We start from the raw sequence: 21,418 nt of genomic DNA, 5'->3' as shown, positions 1-21,418 counted from the left end.
CAAAAGGGGGGAAGCCGTAGAACCGAAAAATCGGACGTTTTTTTGAGAGGTGGAGGAAATTAAGGAGAACATGAAGTGAATGAGAACTCGTGCCGGCGAAGGGCTCGACAACCGGGTCCATTCGTCGGTAGAATGGCCCAGTTGCTCACGCCGGTGCGCGCTGGCTTGCTCCTCGACTTCCCCAATATGCCGTCCCCGACGCGGAGCCTAGCGGCCGCCGACCGTTCGAGAACCCACCGCCACCACCGTCGGTGCAGCCGGCGGTGGCAGAACAGGGACTTCAGGATCGCCGCCGCAGCGACGGCGGCTGCCGAGGGTTTCTCCTCGCGGGATGATGTCGCCGATGATTACTACGCGGTTCTTGGGCTGGTAACCAATCCTTTCCTTCTATTCCAATACTTTTCTTTCAGGTTTTTGATCCGTTCGTTGAGATGGATTCGAGTGGGTGGAATATGATTTCTTGATTCCTTGCAGCAGTGTTATGCTTCTATATCGTCTCTCTTCTTCATGAATATGAAGATGGTAAGAAAGATGTACTAACCAAACCGTGCTAGTGATCCTTCAACAGTTTTGCCAGCTGAAATGCTGCATTACTATGCTAACCGAGGGTGCATCGCCTTGAAACTATAAGGGCTGATGTAGCATCCATATCGATCCTTCATCATCCACAAGAAACATGGGCTAATCTTACAAGTAGAACTCATATTTTCTGATTGGGAAGAATGAGGTTTATATGTATCTGAAATGTGTACAACTTTGATGGTAGATTGTTTTACTGGATAAGTTATAACTAGAATAATATGTGAACTCATTCCTCTATGTGTTACATCTTGGTGCTGATACTATTATGTGAATACCAGTTGCCAGATGCCACTCCTCGGCAGATAAAGAAAGCTTATTACAATTGCATGAAATCATGCCATCCAGACTTGAGTGGGAATGCTCCGGATGTTAATAACTTCTGCATGTTCGTCAATGAGGTCTATGCGGTGGGTTCTTCAACTGGAAACTGAAGTAATGGATGCTTCAAATACTCACTTCTCTATAGCTATCATTCGGTAAACTAACAAGGATGGAAGAACAGGTGCTCGGTGATCCTGTGCAGCGAATGGTGTATGATGAAATTCATGGATACACGACAACTGCCATCAATCCTTTCTTGGATGATAGCGCTCCAAAGGATCATGCATTTGTTGATGAGTTTAGTTGCATAGGTATGCCATATTCCTTCCCTGGTTTCGTTTACAAGTAGAGTTTGTTCTTTATAGTATACCACTATACCTCTGACAATGTGTTATCGTCGGAATGAGTTTTTCTCATAATTATGTGCTTGTTTCTTGTGCTTCTAATCATATAGACTAGTTTTGTCACTCCTAATAGGTAAAGTGTTTTCGAATGGCACACTCATCTATGACTTCTTTTTCTTTCTCTTGCACAAACAGGGTGCAAAAACTGCGCTAATGCGGCCCCAGATGTGTTTCAGATTGAGGAAGAGTATGGGCGAGCAAGAGTTTACTGCCAATCAGGGAATCCTGACTTAGTTCAAGAAGCAATTGATACTTGGTGAGATAGATATTGGGAACATATGGGAATATGTTATTTGTTTGACTGTCACTGCTTTGGGCTCTATTGTCAATGCAAGTTTGAAGCATGAATTTGTATTGTTTATTTTTTTCTAATATCTTATGCTTTATATAATTATCTAGCCTTGATTCAATGAATGCAGTTTGCGAGGTTACTGAAGAGGCCATCAAAGGACTGCAAGTTTATATTTTAGCAATTTAAGGCCACGGTCATTTAAGTTTTCAGATTCACATGTATTATTTTTACTGTGCGAATAAATGTTCTTTTGTCATCTATGGGAATGATGATTGGCGCATTCATGTCATTGGAGTTATGAGATGATTCATCCAAGAAGGGTCTGAGATGATGATGAAACACGAATAATTGCTCTTAAACTATTATAGAAGGCAAACCAAGCTTAGGCATTTAGCATCACCTTCATTTGAAATTTTGAATAATTTGTCAATGCATGTGATTTACCAGGAAATGCTATTTTCCACTGAATAGATTAGGCATGTTTTTAGTAATTGAAGTTTCTGGCTTTCTGCAATTACACATTCTTATTTGAGAATACTTCACAAATCTTGCTGCATTTGGCAACTAATGATGTTGTCAAAGTTTGTTACAGTGTGTTTATCTACTAGGACTATTTTATCCACAAGTAGTAGAAAAGCATTCAATATATAAGTTTTTTTTCTGTTTTCTCCTTTACCTTAAGCACTTTTTATAACTCCGTGCTATATCACAATTCTCGCATCGACAACTTCAAGTTGCTCCTGTCGTGTTTCAGGTTATCTAATTCATTTTTTGATAACTTCCATCTTCTGTGAGTTCATGCTTCATGATAAACTGAGATGCTATGGATTTGTTACTCTGTTTCTATTGTATGACATGTCCATTTTACAACTGAACTTTGCTTTTTGATTTTTGCCATATTATTGACTTCGACTATCAATATTTATTTCAGTCCAGTTGATTGCATTCACTGGACTTCTGCTGCACAGCTTTCCCTCCTTGAAGATGAAATGCGCAGAGTGGAGAGAGTGAATGTAAGATGAAACTTTTAAATTTCTTCTATCTCAGATAAATGATCAAATGATAGAAATATATCTTATTTTTCTCATAGCCTGTGGCATTTATCTTTCTACTCCATTGTCGGCCTTGAGTTCTCACTATGTATTTTCAGAATATTTACTTTGTATTGAACATACTGGATTGAGTCTTATTCACACAGTTCTATTATAAATAAGACTTGGCGGATGAAAATGAACTTATAAATATATGATGTCAAAATGCTATCATATACATATATGAACTAATAAACCATATCCATTTACTAACTTAGTTGATTGTATCAAAATGCTATGATCCAAACTCAGAGGTTTGACTTTATTGGTGACAAACTGGTTTCGATTTGAGCAGGTGGGGCTTATGCTTGCTGGAATGGGGAGCTCATCCACTGATGTGTTCAGAATGGTAATAAAGAATTGTGCTAATTTGTACTGCAACTTTTTACCATATGATTACTTATGTCAGTTGTTCTGTGTTTCTAATATGTAGTGTGTTACTATTGACAACACAAAAAGTACTGTCTCTCTTTTCCTGTAATGACAATCCTTAGAACAATAGCAACAAGTTGTAGACCCCATCCATCTTGTGTTAGCTGTGTGGATAATTTCAGGCACAGGTCGCTTCCACCGTTAAATTTAATAATGAGGGTAATCACTAGTCAAACTTGGTGTCTTTAAATTCCTTATTGTTTCTAATAAGTCTTCTTAGGTCTTTTTCTCTCTCCTGACACCATTAGTCTAAATTGACTTGCCTTTCCTAACAAAGTTTTTTTTTTTTAAGAAATACTACAATAGCATCAACTAAAAACAAAGTCTATATTGGAAATTGTTAATTGTTACCATATGTCTCTTGTTCTCATATATTCTGACATGTATTCGTTTTGTATGTTGCAGGCAAGTACACGATGGGATAAGCGCCAAGCAAAAGTGTTGGTAAGGTTCATCAGCTCTTTAAATAGTCTTTGTAGCCCATGGAATTTCAAATTCCATGACTTGTATACCTATTCCTTTGTCTTTTGACATTCTCAGAGTTCATTCTTGTTAATTGAATTCCTTCTTGGATACTTTGTGAATCTGGAGGGAGTAGAATTTGGATTATCTCATAGATGTAATTCCCTTGGATGGTATGCTCTTATAAAATTGTGTCTAGGGTGTGGCTTCCTGGGTTTATTTTTAATTTAGGCTTGTCGATCCTCAAGAAAGAGCCAAGTCCTTTTGTCATCTTTGATTGTTTTCTATGGTTTTACTTCTTTTCGGAAAGTCCATATCTGCTGCTTTTCTTTGCACCCCTTCAACAAATGAGGTGTCAGTAGATGTTTCCTATGAATGCCTTCCTTTATAAAGAGATGTATTCAGAAAGTTTGAATTCAACATGACCTAGAATCACTTGGGTCGGTTGTGTCCGTGACTGATGCACATTTCTCTTTTCATGTGAATTGTTACTCTATATAGCTGAAAATTAAGCATTAACCATTGCATCTATGCCACACACCTTGTCTTTTTGCTTCCAATCTTATAGTTTGTAATGAAAGTCTGCATAATAACTTTCCCATACTACTTGCATTGCATCAATTCTCTCTTCTGACTCTCAGGAAAAGGCTAAGATACGGGTAACGAAACAGAGAGAGAGCGATAAGAGTGGGTCTTGGAGTAATATTTGGGGGGTGCCAAAGAATTACCCAAGTACAGGTATTGTTCAAAACTAATATAGTCAAATTTATCTTGCTTTGCTTGCCTGTTCTTTTGTTGCTTGTCAATCCACATGTTTATGTAGTCCTAAACTTCATTTCCACTTGTTTTTTAATCTTTCAACATAAGCAACTCCATCAGCTGGGCTACCGATTCTTGCTTGTTAAGGCGACTAGTATTCTACGATCCAATACCATCTCAAACTCTCTGTATCATAACTATAGTTGACAGGTTTCATTGAGTAGAAACCAAGTACGTCAAAACACATCGAGGTTCCAATCCATATATGGTTTGATGCTCTTTGCTTCTAGAGTGTAGTTAGTTCTTTATTTTTAAGGGTGCAGGTCAGGTTTAATTTCCTGTTATTTATGACAAAACTGTTATCCAGAGGAGCTACTTTTCTTACTGACCATAACTTTTTACGTTCACCAAACTAGAAGTTGTATTAACCCCTTAGTATATATCCTTGCAGTTCATAATCTGGTAAACTTCTGCCATGGTAATGTCTGCTGATAAAATAAAATAATCAATAACTTAGCTGTGCTGCCATCGCAATTCGACAATCACAATGTTTGTCTGCTCATGCAAACTTGTTAATCACAAATAAATCTTCTTTTCTTCTAAATTTGTTCTCTTTCGTCGGTGTTGGTTTAATATTCATGTTAATTGTCATTCATAAAACTGCTTGCACTCTATGGTGGACTTATCAATCATGCACTTCCCTACAGAGGAAGCAGCAGTGAAGGAGAGAGCCAAGAGAGCTGCAGCGGCAGCCAGAAGGTGGAGAGAATATTCGAGAAGGGGAGCCGATCGACCTCCGACGTACAAACTTCCAGAGACAATTTCTAGCAAGGAATCCTGAAGAGAGAACATGTAGTTCCTTCTGCAATGTACAATCATGTATGTGTTGAGAGCCCTTCAAATCGATCATTTCTCTCACTTGTCCTTCAAATATATAAATCCTTCACCTGGTGGACAACATATCTTTCAAGACCACAAGCAGATGAGTGGCATCACATTCTCCAACATGTATCATATTTACCATACTGATTCTATACAAAGAAATAATACAGAATGCATCTTCTTTTCATTTATTTTGTCCTTTGGATCTATTGAATGGTTAAAGGGAAAAATAATAAGAAAGATGGCTTGACAGAGCCGAAATATTTGCTGCACTGTGTGTATGATGGAAGGGAAAAATTACTGTTCCCATTGATGATAAGTGCAACAGCTACCAGCTGATGGATGGCCAGTGATCACCCATTTCCTTACGTGTGACACTGATAAGGAATTGGTGGCCATCGATCTGCTACGTTGCCTGTCACAAAGTCGAGATCGGTTGGCATCGCCTCTACGCCTTCCTCGAGTCATCGTCAAAAAGCAGCAGAGAGGAAGATTCGAAAGCATGTTCTTTGCTTTACAGCTCCCGTCGATTCCATTGCCATTTGAGATGTTGGGTGATTCCTCTACGCGGAAGCTCGACCCTGCATAGCACTCACTATATCTGACAACAGTGGATGTATATGGTCGCACTTGCTGCTCAATACACTTGATTCTTAACCCTCCCTGTCTCATGCAACAAGAAAAAGAACACCCAAATAATTAGTCGAACTTCTCATGTCTAATCTCTGAAAATGCTGCATTGTTTGAGAGACGATCTCTCTCTCTCTCTCTCTCTCTCTCTCCTCGTTGCGCTGACAGGTGTGCAGGAGGAGAATGCTATGTGTGCGTCCATGGCGCGGAGAGAGAGAGAGAGAGAGAGAGAGTGTGTGTGTGTGTGTGTGTGTGTTGAAAGAAGTAGGTAGCGAAGGTGAATGAATGACTGGGCAAATCTCCTTTGGCAGTGGGCTCAGCTGCACCGGTACGTCCCATGGAAGCCGGCGCTGTTGCCACTGCCAAAGAAGAGAGTGCCCAGTGATGCACCCTTCGCACTTGGTCGCCCATCTCAAGCACACCCCGACGTCCATGATGTGCTTACGATCACTATTTATGGTCACTCCCACGGACAGAAACCTTTGGATAAATGCCGCATATTCCTTCGCCTACAATTAAAGCTGCTTCCATGAAAATAATAAAGCAGATGCCCATTGTTTGGTGAACTAAAACTTTGTGCCATCTTTTGATGATCAGAACCTGCAAGATTATACGACCTATTACGTTTTGCTGTCCAATATATTCTGGCGTTCCGATGTGCTCATATGTATTCATGACTGGTATACATAGTGCATGGCGAAGAAAGAGCGTGCAAGGAGGTAACCTTTGCCGGTCAAGCTTCCGCCATGCACGATGCATCAGTGACCTTTCAAGGCAGAGAAGGTCGAAGGGCGCTAAGTCTTCCCTGTGACATGCACCTTTTGGTACCAAGAAGAGGGGGGGAGACACGACGAGGAAGAGCATATGGAGGAGATCCAGGGAATGATCCTCTCTCTACGTACATATCTGCGGCATAAAATCTGGTGGTCTCATCCATGGCTGTCGTGACAAGGAAAGAAAGGTGATTCCTTCGAGCAGCGATGCTTGTGTCGACATCACCATTTTCTTGCCTGCAGATTGCTAAGGGAGTAACAAAATATACGTAGAATGCATATTACGTAGTTCCGATAACCCGTTCATCTGAATACACATCAAAGCGAAAAAGCTAAGGTTTTACGGATCCCATGGATTGATCAGAAGATGGGAAGAAACAGAAACCACATTTGGAGATGGTGAAGAAGAAGAACTGCTGCTCGTCCAAAGTGGTGGTGAGAGGATGAGGATACCATTGGAAAGGTAAAGGAGAGAAAAGAGAAAAAGACTAGATTGGGACGAAGAAAGCTCCTCGAGAATACTTCCATCTTCCCAGTTGGCATATCCCAATGGCATATCCACGCACGTCCGTATGTGTCGGGGTCTCTGCAAGACGCTATAAATGCGTCTCGCGGCGGAGCATGATGCCAAGGCATGGCAACGCGGAGGAGGAGGAGCAGAGATGAACCTGTGAGGCTTAAGAATCGCAGGGCAGTTCTCCTGTGGCAGGAAAGCCAGGCATTGGGACCGCCTCGTGCTTCCGCTGTGCTTGCCAAAGGAGATTTGCCCTGCCATTCGCCTCCACACTCGAAGAAGGAGTAGAGGTGGTCACATTCATCCTGCCTGAAGACGCTACCAAAGTTTTGCTTCTGCTTCGTCTTTTGCTGCTCCTTTTGTTTTTTACCTCCTCCCGACAGTCGTTGCTTTTGTCGTTCCTAAGTCGTAACCTTTCGTGGGGACCGGAATCGAATCGGATCCCAACAATTCGAGTCCTCAGTTCCGAATTAAGTGGTTCGGATTCTGTTATATATATATATATATATATATATATATATATATATATATATATAGTTCCATTTTGAAAAGCGAATGTATTTACATACACAAAATAGCATAAAAATAAATATATAAATTTTTGATAAATTTATTATATATATATATTTTTAAATTAAAAATAACCAAAATACCTTTGAAAAATACTATAGACCGAGCAAATTGATCATTTGCAACCTAGGATAAAGCATTGATCAACGATCAATTTTGATCATTGACCATTTATTTTCTTTTAATTTGGATTCTAAATTTGATGGGTTCAAATCGAAATCGAACCGTCCAAGCTCAATTCCGATTCAGTGCTGAACCAACTGCGAGGCCGTTTCGATTTGGATTTGGATTTGGATTCGGATTGAACACTGATCATGCCTACTAACTGACCACATTCTACTAGTAAACCACATGCTATAAGAAAAAAATAAACTGTATATAATTGGTCAATTCCATTAGTAACATAGTTATTGATGCTTTAAATTTTATCATGAATACCAAAAACCAAAAAAGTAGGCACTTTGTATATCTGTATTCCTACAATAAAAACAAGCACAGTTGTTTGCTTATTTGGTGCAGTCTAATTTGCATCATAGCAAAGCCTTTGGTCTTAGCAATTGGTCTATTGGATTTCAGTGACAAATACCATGATAACAAAACATCAGACAGTCCAAATTCAGATCCAGAATTGTTAATTTCAAAAGAAGATAAAGGAACTCAAATATTACACAAAAAGGAGAAACCATTAAGCAAACATCAACATTACCTAAGTTGAACAGCAACCAAGTTTCTTCTGTGTAGAAGCATCATCTTTCACATTTATTCTCTCACCTTTACTAGGAACAGAAGAAGATGCTGCATCATCACCTGCCTCGACTGCTCTCTTGCTGACAATTCGGTAAATCTGAGTCAGGACTTCTGCAAATGCATTGTCTACATTTGTTGCTTCCAGTGCAGATGTTTCCATAAAATATAAGGATTCTCTCTCCGCATAACCCTTGCCATCTTCAGTTGGAACAGCAACAAGGTGACGGAGATCTGACTTGTTCCCGATCAGCATGACAACTATGTTAGGATCCGTGTGGTCCTTCAACTCCCTCAACCAACGCGAAACATTCTCAAATGTGGCGCGCCTAGTGACATCATAAACAAGCAATGCACCCACGGCTCCACGGTAGTAAGCACTTGTTATGGCACGGTACCTGCAATTTTATGTCAGATTAACCAACATGAATTGCACAAGATTTCAGCTAGAATTGCACCAATTACCACAGGACATATGGCTCTCAGCTTATGTCAGATCAGACAGTTTCAAGTGCCATGGTATTATTCTCAGGTTATATCATAGCATCCATCTACAAAATTTTTGCATGTCAATATTTTACCACATTGTGACCGGTGGTAGTTTACACATTCATGTATCTTTTTTATCTTCTGTGCAAAATTTAGCACAAGTTATAATTAGGCTTACCATGAGTTGAACAACTGAATCTACCTAACTGACAAGCACATTTTGGAGAAAAGCTTAATGATATACTCTTCTCGTAGTTACGCAAGTGAAAGGCGTAAGCTTCAATAAATACATCATATGCTAGCAGAGAAAAGAACTTGACCTCCCCAGTGAAGATTTCATGATTCAAAAGCAAGTTTTATCAGGTTATGGCAAAAAACAAATCATTTTAACATTATTCTATAATCTTGATAAAGGATTGCAATTTGCAGTATTCCGACAAAGCTCTGTAATTTGAAAGCATACAACTGCCAACTATGAACATGAATGATATTGTTAGATATTTGCTCCTACACGATGCTACAGAGAGAGGGCCATTGACAATGGTAGACTGGTGATGAGAAAATGGAATCCTTTTAATCCTAGTCTAAATCTTAGAAGACACTAAACTTAAATTTAGCATATTCTGACACATCGATATCATCAGAGAAGGCGAAGGATTTCTCTGATAGACAAAAGGCAAAGCAACTAAATGCTTAAATCTGGATACAAAGGTTAGAGTACCTTGCTTGAAATAAGAATCTTCCTATGTTGGGAAGAAAAAAAAGAAATATACTATCATATAAAAACACAATAGTTAACTTTATGAAACAACATAAAAGAAACTCCATTATCCATGAAGATCTTCACCGAAGAAGTGGTCATGAAGTCAATATGACCAAGTACACTCAACAATGCTCTAAGGACAAACATGTTGCCACCTTTATCACATTATAAACATGTTAACATTGAGGACAAAAGCAATTGAAAGAGATGAATAATTGAATGTCCATTTTGTAGAAAGCCTAGTAGATGCCAGACATCATGTATAAACCAATATTAGAAGAACACCGAAAACTGATTGCAGTTTTCTTATATCAGACTATTTAGTATTTAAATATTTTCATACTGTTTAATTGATTGTGTGTTGCCTGTTTATTCCAAGACTTTGCTTTGCTCCTCTAAAAGTGTAATCCTCCGGACATTGCACTTTCATTCTCCTAATATTTGGTGCTCATTTCAAGAATCTAGGAGGGACTGCCACATCTTTTTTTCTTAAATTTGATATACTGGACCACAGTCAGAGTCTACAGAAAATATAAAATTATTACCTTGTTAAAATTATATTTATGCAACTGTCTCATACCTCTAATTTCTCATATTCTGCTTCCGAATGAACCACATGGATACTCGATAAAGAACTACTAATTGCTAGACACGTATACATTCATTTTATCCTACTCTCTGGAAGCCCAGTACTGGCTTTCCTGTAAGCCTCTTTGGATAGAGAAGCTATTAAGGCCAGAAAGAGCTTAAGAACAGTGCTGCCCAATTCAATTTGCAATTCCGATCCTCCAATTCAGGGTTCTTAAAGGTAAGTGACCTAACTTCTTAGTCTTTTAAGGACAGAGTACTAAATTGATGCAAACTCCAACTTCACTGTTTCTAGAATAAAAAACGCTTTTAGTGACTATACTGGTAATCTTAATCCTTTAGGGACATTGTTCCTTTTGTTCGATTCTCTTATGAGGAGCTTCCAAAGATTAAGCTCATCCGACCAATAAGATTTAAAAGCATCTAAACAAGCCCTTCATTTGTGGTGATGCCATTTAATATGGCTGCGCAAGCTTATGTATGTAGGCATGATTGACAAGGCATGAATTATTTGCTTTCAAATTCTTTATCAGTAGTAAAAAAAATAAAAACAGAAACAGATAGGAAATAATAATCTCTATCAAGGAAAAAAACAAAAAACCAAAATCAAATCAATTCCACATGGAATAGATCGCCTATGGGGGTTTTCTTTGATCCACCCCTAAAGACCTAAGTAATCCCTTACCACAGCCCGAGAAGCAAATCAACACTCAGGCCAAGATAAGAGGGGAGAGGACGGAGACAAGATAAGCACCTCTCTTGGCCGGCGGTGTCCCAAATCTGGGCCTTGAGGACCTTGCCGTCGACGGAGATGCTGCGGGTTGCGAACTCGACTCCGATGGTGGACTTGGACTCGAGGTTGAACTCGTTCTTTGTGAAGCGGGAGAGGAGGTTGGACTTGCCCACCCCGGAGTCCCCGATCAGCACCAACTTGAACAGGTAGTCGTAGTCGTCCTCCGCCCAGGACCCCGCCATCTCTCTCTCCCTCTCCCTCTCAACTCCTCCGTGCAAGGACAAGCTCGCGCGCACTAGTTATAGTTTTGAAAGGATAGAGGAGGAGGAAGATTCGACGACTGTCGCGGAGGAGGGCAAGAAGTTGAGTAGGACGCAGTGACGAAGATGGAGCTCTAATTATGAAACGCTGCTTTTCTTATTAATTTGCAGTTTACCCGCACAGCCACCTACCTTCCCATTCGATCCTTATCGGGCCCCTTATGGGCCCAAGGTTTGATGCCGATCACGCATTCACAAAATCCCTTCCGAGGCCTCATGGTTTAATGATTGGGTACGCGCACCTGGGTCGGGTCTGCCAATTGCGATGAGGACGACGATGAGTGGATGGATCTCAGGACACGTACAGCCACACGATGTCATATTACAACGACCTCATCAACGATTTAGAGAGATATATAAATAGGATGAATATATATATATATATATATAGGGAGCAACATTTCTTTTATTTTTTCAAAGGACATAAAATATTTATTTTTTCTTTGCAAAGGATAAATGATGAAGACATTAACTATTATCTAAAATTTTATAATCATCTGATAAAATTTTCACCAAACAACCTAGCTAACACTATCAGGTAAAATTTTGAGCCCTCAATTTTTTATAAATGAATTTAGTAGATACAAGATTGATTAATACAAGTCCATAACTCAATGGTATTTACACATGAACAGCAGCATTTTTATTTTACCAAGTAGATAGAAGGAATTACCTAGCAACATGCTCGGAGTTCAAGTCGTCGCGCATTATATCCGATCTGCAATATTTAACTTAAAAAGAATATAAGGTTTATATTTTCAATGTCTCACTTGTTAAATAATGTACAAAGTTTTGTAATAATGAAAGAAGTAACAAAGAAAGAAACAGGGGAAATCCCTATAGTACATGGAAACAACCCAAGTGACTTGGGACTAATTTACTTTGGTGATCTGGTGTGCAGGCATCTTCCGCAAGTGACGAGCTTCAACAAGAAACGTGGCCTCCTTGTCCTAATCTTGAGATTTGAGAGCTGTAAAGAAGCCATGTAAGTAAATCATATGAATTTCCAGATAAGGAATCATAATAAGTAGCTGAACTAGATGAAGACAACAACAACATCATTCATGCACCATATCCTTCTCTTTTTCATGAGCAACACACTAGATAAGAGGAACACTTGAAAACTATATCGTTTTGTGTTTCTGTCCTCGATAAAAACCAATCATTGGCATAAACAACACATACGCTAATCAAGAAAGGCATGTATTGTGAAATCATACGAGCATTAGATGTCATATAATAATTTCACTTTTGTGTCATCAGGTGCCTAACGCAAGAGTGTCAAAAAAAAAAAATTAATTTCATTAGCATAGCTCATATTATATGGCACCAACAATAATATTGTCATTTTCCCACCTTTAGAGCATCTCCAACAATAAGCAACTAGGCTTCATTCAGGTTGCAAACATAGATTTCAAATAACAATGAGTATCAATGTGAAAGTCTCATCAGTTAAAATTAAATATAGTGTCAATCTCAGTTATTAATGATGAAATGCATTTTGTGAATACAACCACTTATGCTGCACGAACACTAATTTGCAGCTCGAAAATAAACCTTTTTTTTATAAATCATTGAGTAGGTTTCTCCGCCATAGATGCAAAATAATACAGTAATTACCTTGGCTCGGGTTGTCCTAGAGGATTTCCAGCATAACAAGCTTCTTGATCTAGGCTCCAGTCTCCTGTAGGATTTACAAAATTACAAGACACAAACGGCAAATACTTTCTGTTAGGCAAAATTGAGAAAATAAATGCAAATTAGCTTCCACAAAACACGATAAGTATCATGAGGTACCAGAGTATTTTTGAAGGCTGCATATTTTGTTAGGTTAATTTCCAACACCATTATTACTTCAACATCAAATAAAACTAAATTCCACATTAAGACAATAATTTATATCAGTAGTTATCTAACAAGAGTCCATCCATGCAGGACTTTTGTATGCATGCCTTGTGTATAATCAGATTGTAAATGTCAGTGCATCCCAGAATGAATCTGGTGTTTCTGCATATGATGCATGTACCCTGGTGGATCTCACCTACTCCTGCTGATTTGAATTGGTGGTAATTATTCATTATCAATCTAGGAGGAAAACTTTATGGACTTCTTTCCAAAATCTTCACTCATGTTGGTCGTCATGCCAAAAAGAATCAACAATTCCACCATTTATGATGGCGGCAATATCAGATAATCATCAGGCTTAATGAGCAAGTATATTTGTGATCTGCACATTATTTAAATAATCAGAAATACTTTGCTGTAGTTGCTTTTTCATAGGCATGCATATCTTTGTACTGCAGCATCAAATTAAGTAACCAGAAATACTTTTTTCTCAATGTTATTAATTGAGAAGATCAGAATATACAAGGTCCAAGTGAAATTTGACTGCATTCCATAAGTGCTGGATTCCTATTTCAATGTCGCCATGTTCAATTAGAGTCAATCTTACACTAGTTTGAAGATATATAAAATTACAGGCTATTATGCATTTTTTTTAAAAAAATCTTATGAAAATGGAACCAAGCTAAAATTAGAAAAAAAGAAGGTCGGCGCTTATAAGGGGCTTATACTGGATTAATTTTCTTTCGTAGTAGATTATATTATATTATAAAGAAGGAACAGATTAGTAAAAGGATTATGAGCTAAAATGCTGTTATATTACTCACAGATTCTCCTGCTCAAGCTTTTCAGCTATTGACATGGCTTTGTGCCTGGACCACCCACCTCGTCGAGAACAACCTTCCGCCTGCTGAATGACATGAGCGAGAGATACCCTGCCCCTAACTAAACTTTTGTTCTGATTTTGTTCAGTTCCCTTCCTTTCTGACAGAGGAACCATATTCCTATGATGCGAAGTTGATGCTTCTTCGCCTACACTTCCAAGACCTTTTTCCTTCAATCCCATAGTCTTATTCATTGGCTCATTTTCACGAGGTTCTGCTTCAACAATTTCATCTTCTGTCATCACATGGGGACCCGGGTGCAGCCATCTAGATTTACTGGAGCAAATTCTTCTGAGAACATTTTCTTCTATAAGCTTCCCTGCAAGATTTTCAGATTCTGAATAAAGTAATTTTTTATTCTTCACAGATTGCCGCTTTTTTGTCATCTTAGAAGAACCACTTTCAGAACCAGGAAGAGCAACTGGGACATCTGATCGGACACCATTCCTAGATCTACATCTTATTTCAAGTATTACCGGTGAAGAAAGCACAGACTCAAATGCTTGTAAAATCTGCCCTCTGAACTTTTCAGCTCTAGATTTATTTGCATTTGAACTGAAAGCCAAGTGCACAGTAGGAGCTACAGTGGGGAAGGAAACGATAACATCAGTCATCTAGATTAGTAAATTAAGCAACAAATAAGTTTGAATTAATTCAAGCATTCTTTCTTCTAATTTAAATATACGAAAATCTAAGAATGACAATGATCAGGCAAGCAGTTCGAGTCAACTTTTAGACCTATGTATCATACTTTCTGAGACCATCATTGCTATACCACTGCAAAACCTTTTGTACAATACTTGCTACTGGTAGGTGAAGCATTTCTAACCAACACAAACATCTGAAATGGAGTCAAAACTCAAACCACAGAAGAGCAGAGTTTGATAAAGACAATAGTCAGCAAAAGATAATAGATTAATTGATGATAAAGAATACTAAAACAACCAAAAGAAAATATAAAGACATGCATCAAACACTCTTAGTTCATCTTGAACATTTGGTGAACTTTCTAATTATGATACTAAGTCCTTAACATATACCTCAGTGAAAACATTGTATAAGAAGTTAGCAGTCCAAACTTGATCCTGTTGGATCAGCTTGACATAATTAAATCCGGTTGATTGAGTCCAAAGATCATGTCTGATTAGGTTGAATTCAAGTCAAGCATTTCAATTAAAGATAGGGGCAACCCAAGAAAACAAAATGTTAATTAATTTCTTCCTGACAAAAATTGCAAGCACTGGAACACAAATTCTTAGAATATAATGCATGGTGGGAATTGCTCCAGGTAGGTGAATTATTTTTCTTGATTGGATAAAAAATTTTGAAGTCCATAAAAGGAATCTAAATTTGTTTGATTATTATTCATTATTACTCTTTTCAGTCAGTTGAATTACATGTGTATGGCCATGATGTAACATGCTTCATGAAAACTTCAAAATCAATCATACCCTCCTTTTAAACGAGATGTACCTAAGTCCATACTTTTAATGAAGTAAAATTATATGGCAAAGCCCCATGGAAACCAATGGCAGCAATGCCTTCTGAAAGCATGTGAACACCCTCAGTTGTTTTCCAAAAAAACCTCTATATTCGGAGAAATTACTGCATGCAAAATTTCCCGAATAGGAACAATTATTAATAATGAAAAAGGATTGCTGTCATTAAAACATAAAGATATTATAGATTAACAATGATGAAATTCATCGTACATGTATCTAAGCCACTCGAAAGCCATCAGTTCCTTTAGCATATCGAAGACACGAACCCACAACTCAACCTCATCATTTTCAATATCAAACTTTATATTTTACATATTATATTAGTACTTATATTTCGTGTTGGAATTCAAATAATATAGTTAAACCATCAATCTAAAATCTTAAATGTGAAATTTTTAGCCCCAAAAAATGTACTCTGGCTTTGCCCCTGACCGTGTTTAATCATGTTAGATGTATTCAAGCAAACCTTTGCTTCTGCATATACTGAAAATGGGTTCTAAGAACTTACCAACACCTAAGCTAACTGAATTTAGATTCCCTTCGTGATACAAAAACTGTCTTAATGTATCAGATGGGATATGCACTAGTACTGCTTGCCATATCTTCTCAATATTCTTGTGTCTCCTGCCAGAGATATGTGAAGTCTGTCCACCATCCCCCTTCCCGTTGGCCACCGTAATGCAATTTCTTAAATCATCATCACTTCTGCCATTGCTGTACCCTTGCCCAACACCTCTTAAAAGACTTCTTTCAACGAGTTGCATGTCATCCTGCTTGTTGGTAGAGCCCCCATGTGTGTCTGTCATGCAATGGTTTTTTAGAAACAATGGACTGTGATTGAGACTTCTTTCTGTAGACGAACTAGGTAGCATATATTGCTGATCTGGAGCGAGTTGAAGAAGAGCAGCCGTTAACCATGTCAATTTGTCGCTCGATGCCCTCAACTGTTTTTCAGCTTCTGAGAGAGTCCTGAGAGCCTGCCGTAATCTCTCCATATCTTCCTTGGACACTGAAACCAACAAATTAAACACACTATAACATTGAAAAATTCTAGACAAACCCTAGAGGACAAATAAATGCAAAAACTATCAAATCAACCACGAGTAGACAAGAACTGTGTTTCACATGAGAAGCACACTCCAATGACCATTTGTAAAGTTCAACTCCTAACAAAGCCACCACAAGTGGAGGTTGCGAAGTTTCTTTATTAAGTCGCATAAGCATAGGTTGAAGCACAGGGTAACTCACAAATTTGCTGGCGGAAGAACTTTCTGCGTAGTCTTTCTCGTGTAAAGACATAACTACCGGCAAGAATATCAGTAATTGTAGTTGCAAGCTGTGACATTAATGCCAGAGGATCCACCCCAGTTTCCATAATCTCTCTTAAGCTCTTCACAGTGTTAACAGTGTCTGCGGATAATGCCAAATCAAGCAGATCCACCAGTTTTTCATCAGACACCAACCCAACCTGGATAATTAACACATAAATGTCAATATTTCACCAAGCACATCATGAAAAAAGAAATAACACAGCAAAAATGCTTCAGAATTAGTTAGATTTTCAAATTTACCAAAAGTCAATGTCTGCGTAAGTTTCACGAGGAAAGTTTATACTGTTTGCTTCCTTCAGTTCAGCAAAAAATAAATTAAATTGATCATCTAAATAAACCCATTCTGAGGCTGCAAACTATAATAATGTAGCTATCTTGAAAAAACAATGTTAAGAAATCTGTACTGGAAACAATAGAAAAGACATAAAAAAAAGAATTTGAAAACTAAAAGCCAAGCATAAGGAGACAAGAACAAGATTAAACTACATAATCAAGAAATCTGTCTGATCTCATGCTTCAATAAATGGGTCTAGAGCTGCTGTGTATGAATCAAGCACGATTCATCCTCTTAAAACTTAAAAGTTCATACTTGAAATTCAGCCATTTCAAACTAATAGTAAATGCAAACAAAATCATCCTATTATTTTCTTTGTTTTCCGGAGACAAAGAATCAAAAGTTGGTCAGATTATAAAATTCTCTTTTTTTTAAATAGCAGCAAAATGTAGGCATGATCATGTGATTACTTACCACAGAATTCAAATTCATTCAATCACAGATCTAGGACATTTGCATCTTCTCTCCACATATCTTTAGTTAGAAATGCAGAGCATGAAATTTTCAAGATTAACAGTGGGATAGTTACAATAGAAAGCAAGTGCTTGATACATTCAGGTTAACGTAGGCATTGACGCATTGATATGGTAGAATGATAGAAAACTTACTAGCTCCTGGACAAGTGGAAGAGAAATTTTCTTCCCGAGCAAACTTAATTGATCAAGAGTCATCTCAGCATCTCTTAAGGAGCCATCTGATCGTGATGCTATAAGTTTCAGAGCATCCTTGTCAATTTCTAGACCTTCACTGGTTGCAATCCATTGCAAAGTAGAGATGATATCAGAGTCTCTCACTTTTGGGAAAAAAAACTTTTGGCACCTGGATATGATAATATGAGGTAATCGGTCGAGATTCGAACAGATAAGGACAAAAATCAAGTGTCGCGGTGCTCGATCAATGTCCTTTATGATGGTACTCCAAAAATTTGAAGGCAACCCATCGCAGTCATCAAGAATAAACACTCTATATTGGGATGACCTTGGTAACAGCATCACGTCATCAAAGACGTCCTTAATGCTCTCAAAATTGAAGTTACCAACTGGTCCAAATTCCAGCACATCTCTGCTCCTACCTAGATTATTTGAAATGCAGGAACTACAAACATCACAAGGTTTTGGAACCTCCACAGACAGGCAATTCAAAGATTTAGCAAATACGCGAGCACAAGACGTCTTCCCTGTCCCATGAGGTCCATAAAAGACATAAATCAACCCTACTTTTCCTCTTAAAATGGCATTGGAAAGAGCTTGAACGACCAAGTTCTGTCCCACAAGATCTTTGAAGGTTTTTGGCATGTATTTCTGTGTCAGACTCCTGTGTCTGCCACGACCACACTGTCTAGACCTCTGCTGACTTGATCTAACTTCAGATGCCAGGTCAGAGTCTCTATCATGCCTCAGGCTATGATTGGAGAAAATTTCCAGCTCTCCTGAATAATCCCTCGAAAGGAAACGATGAGCACCACTGTCCTGAGAATCCGGCGCCTCAATCAGTAATGGTAGAACTTCAGAGTCTGAGCTCGTTGATGGAGTGAAATGATCGGATGCTGTGGCCACATTCGAAGTATTTCCTTCTCTTTGTGGAACAGGGCCTCCAGCCTTTTTAATCCTAGAATCAGATAGCCCACAGGACAAACCCCTCCCAGCTATATCAAGAAATGTCTTTCCTCGATAATGAATTCTTGACCAATTCCAAGGAATCCCACATACATTTCTCTGCATCCGTGCAGCCTCCAGCTCAGTATCTTCTTCAAAATCCTCCGCATAACCTTTCTGGTTCTTGGAATCTTGGGCTACAGTGTCTGGAGCAATGGTTAAATCATGGCGATCACCGAAACCTCCCAAATCAACAGATCCCCGAGCTCGCCTTGCACCTCTCAGCCTGCACTTCTTCCCCCTATTTGACTGGCGATAATGGTCATGATTAGTATTTTCTACCTCATTGTTGGTTCTTCCCTTGCTCTCGTGCCTACCATGAAGAAATAAGTCTGAATTTTTCTTGCCAAAATTGCATGACCGGTTTGGAACCTCTTCCAATTGCTCGGGTAGTGCCTTAGGTGTGAAAATCTGTCCATTGGCACGCTTATCGGGCTCCTCCTTTTCTTGTCCCACCACTTCCTTGGGGGGTGTCTCCTTCAAAGTAACTCTGTTGCCAGACAAACTATCGCTCTTGCGACTTCTGCCTGTCTCTTCTGCTGTATTGATCACAGCATCCATGTCTCTTTGCTCAAAATCGTAACCACCAGCCGCTTCCACGGCGGTGACTTTTGCCGTTGCCACACCTCCGACGAGTGGTGAACTTACAGACAGTCGGCCAATCTCTCTCCGTCGATCAACTTCTATAGACCTCCTCCTGCTATTGGTAGAGCCATCCTTCTCAGATTTCCTGGCAAAGCCCGCCACTATGTAAGGGGAGACCCACGAGGGAGGACTGGTGGACGGGTCTCTCAGGGACGTCGACTTCTGGAGGACAATGAGATCCCTCATGAGGGACCTCTCGGCGAAGTTGGGGCTCCGGCGGTGCATGTGGTTCTTCAAATGTATGCAGTTAGTCAGATGCACATGGTTGCGAAGGTGGTCGCTGATGGCGCCATACTCTTCTTCCCTCGGGTGGCTGCTGACGTTACTACCGGTCTCATCTTTGACGGGAACTCTATGAATGGCCTTGGTCATGATCAGAAGCTAACCAAATCTTCAACCCGAAATGAGGACATGAATGAATGTTTCAGACCTCCAATTCTCCATTCTCTGTGTGTCTTTGTGTCGAAGAAAGAAAATTCCAAGTCATAATGTGCATTTGCTTTGGACCATCTAAAACATCGGAGCACGGAACACATCCACGCTTACATGAGATTCCCCGTTTCAGCACGAGTTTTTGGCGCACAGATTTCAACCCTGCAATCTTGGTAAACAAGAAGCGCCAAAAAAGAAAATTTTCACAGTACACAACATGAAGATCAAAGGAAAAAAAAAAAGGAAAGAAATCAGCTCAAGAATCTAGACTTATGAACCCCAAGAGTAACCGAAAACCGAAATTCCTGATCATCACACCGCTAATTGATCGACGGATTTCACCAACGGAAGTAGAAACGGAACAGAAGAAAGAAAAAGGAGAAGGAAACGAAATCTTGAAAGAAGCTGGACGACAGTCGTTGCCCTAAAGAACACACCAAAGCGTCGGAAGAACGAGAAGCATCGAATCACAACACGTACCGGAAGCGTAGTAGCTCGAGGTCGCCGGCCACCTCCCTCCCCCGAATCACCGCCACACTTTCTTGGGACAAGAACCAACCATAGAAACCCCAGCCAGAAGCTAACGCCAAGATCGAGAAGCGGAGGAGCCGTGTCACCTAAATCGACCGAATGCTCCGACTACGAAGCGGGATCTGAGCCATCCCCGTCCCCGCCGACCCCTCCGTCACGTGAAGCCCGCGCCGACCGCTTCGGAGAAAGGAACGGAGGGGCGAGGATCAGCAGCTCGCCAGCTCGCCAGAGGCACCCAAAGGTGGAGGAAAGAAACGTTACGCCCGTGCCCGGTGAGTTCTTTTTGAGGGCGGTGACTGCTTTCTTTCGCTCCCGAAACAACGATACAGATAGGGTTGTCTTTTCCCGTATTTTCCATTCATTAATATATCTATATATATTTTTTATTTAATTAATATAAATTTATAAAACAAAAGAGAAAAATATTAATTATTATAAGACCGTTTTCTTTGGAGTGAGGGAGCGAGTGAGAGAGAGAGAGAGAGGGCAGCAACGGCGAAGGAATCCGTAACAGTAGGCAGTAGCTCGAAGGGTGCACGTGGTGAGGCTGCGGTGTCTACGACTGGTGTAGGAGACGCACATGCGACATGGGGGCTCCGCTTTGGACTCTTCCTCTCTGATGCCGACCGGTGTTTGCAAGGAAGAAACGGCCACGTCGGAGCCGAACGGAACGGGGAATGCCCGATCAATCATCGTCGTGAGCCAAAAGGCGTAATCGACGAATGTTGTGGTGTCGTGGAGCCCCATTTACTCTGATTTTAGCAGTCAATATATATTATAATTAATCGATTTTGGCTTAATAATGTATGTTCCTCGTCGATATATATAGATGCATGAATGATGAAGAAGGTGAAAGGGGGGCGTAGTTGTACGGAAGCGGGAGAGATGGGGAGTGGTCCAGCGGTGCCGACCT

General features: G+C 39.6%; 3 protein-coding genes across 6 annotated transcripts; 1 reads left to right on the top strand and 2 right to left on the bottom strand.

Annotated features, from left to right (window-relative positions):
* The first annotated feature begins 28 nt into the window (after positions 1–28).
* On the top strand, positions 29–5,412 carry LOC135640562 (chaperone protein dnaJ C76, chloroplastic-like). The gene is made up of 9 exons (XM_065155102.1): positions 29–369; positions 861–989; positions 1,085–1,214; positions 1,443–1,563; positions 2,531–2,612; positions 2,986–3,039; positions 3,528–3,566; positions 4,226–4,322; positions 5,051–5,412. The coding sequence occupies exons 1-9, from the start codon at positions 133–135 to the stop codon at positions 5,182–5,184; spliced, it is 1,023 nt and encodes a 340-aa protein (XP_065011174.1). The 5' UTR covers positions 29–132; the 3' UTR covers positions 5,185–5,412.
* Positions 5,413–8,300: 2,888 nt separating this feature from the next.
* Positions 8,301–11,401, bottom strand: LOC135640563 (ras-related protein Rab11D-like). The gene is made up of 2 exons (XM_065155104.1): positions 11,051–11,401; positions 8,301–8,854 (listed from the first exon to the last, which is right to left on the bottom strand). Exons 1-2 carry the CDS (start codon positions 11,269–11,271, stop codon positions 8,419–8,421), a joined length of 657 nt encoding a protein of 218 aa, XP_065011176.1. The 5' UTR covers positions 11,272–11,401; the 3' UTR covers positions 8,301–8,418.
* Positions 11,402–12,081: 680 nt separating this feature from the next.
* On the bottom strand, positions 12,082–20,842 carry LOC135641196 (protein STICHEL-like 3). Of its 4 annotated transcripts, none has more exons than XM_065156371.1 (8): positions 20,455–20,842; positions 20,089–20,143; positions 17,851–19,997; positions 16,826–17,045; positions 16,086–16,586; positions 14,019–14,655; positions 12,970–13,033; positions 12,082–12,319 (listed from the first exon to the last, which is right to left on the bottom strand). In XM_065156371.1, exons 3-8 carry the CDS (start codon positions 19,912–19,914, stop codon positions 12,227–12,229), a joined length of 3,579 nt encoding a protein of 1,192 aa, XP_065012443.1. In that variant the 5' UTR covers positions 19,915–19,997; positions 20,089–20,143; positions 20,455–20,842; the 3' UTR covers positions 12,082–12,226. The 4 variants fall into 4 exon arrangements, with proteins under 4 accessions (XP_065012443.1, XP_065012444.1, XP_065012441.1 ...); XM_065156372.1 differs by having other exon boundaries at positions 20,089–20,136; XM_065156369.1 differs by having other exon boundaries at positions 17,851–20,143.
* Positions 20,843–21,418: the final 576 nt, after the last annotated feature.

Source organism: Musa acuminata, chromosome BXJ3-6, assembly GCF_036884655.1.
Source record: "Musa acuminata AAA Group cultivar baxijiao chromosome BXJ3-6, Cavendish_Baxijiao_AAA, whole genome shotgun sequence".
NCBI lineage: Eukaryota > Viridiplantae > Streptophyta > Magnoliopsida > Zingiberales > Musaceae > Musa > Musa acuminata.
Note: the sequence above shows the minus strand (reverse complement) of the source record. Positions and strands in the feature narration are given on the sequence as shown.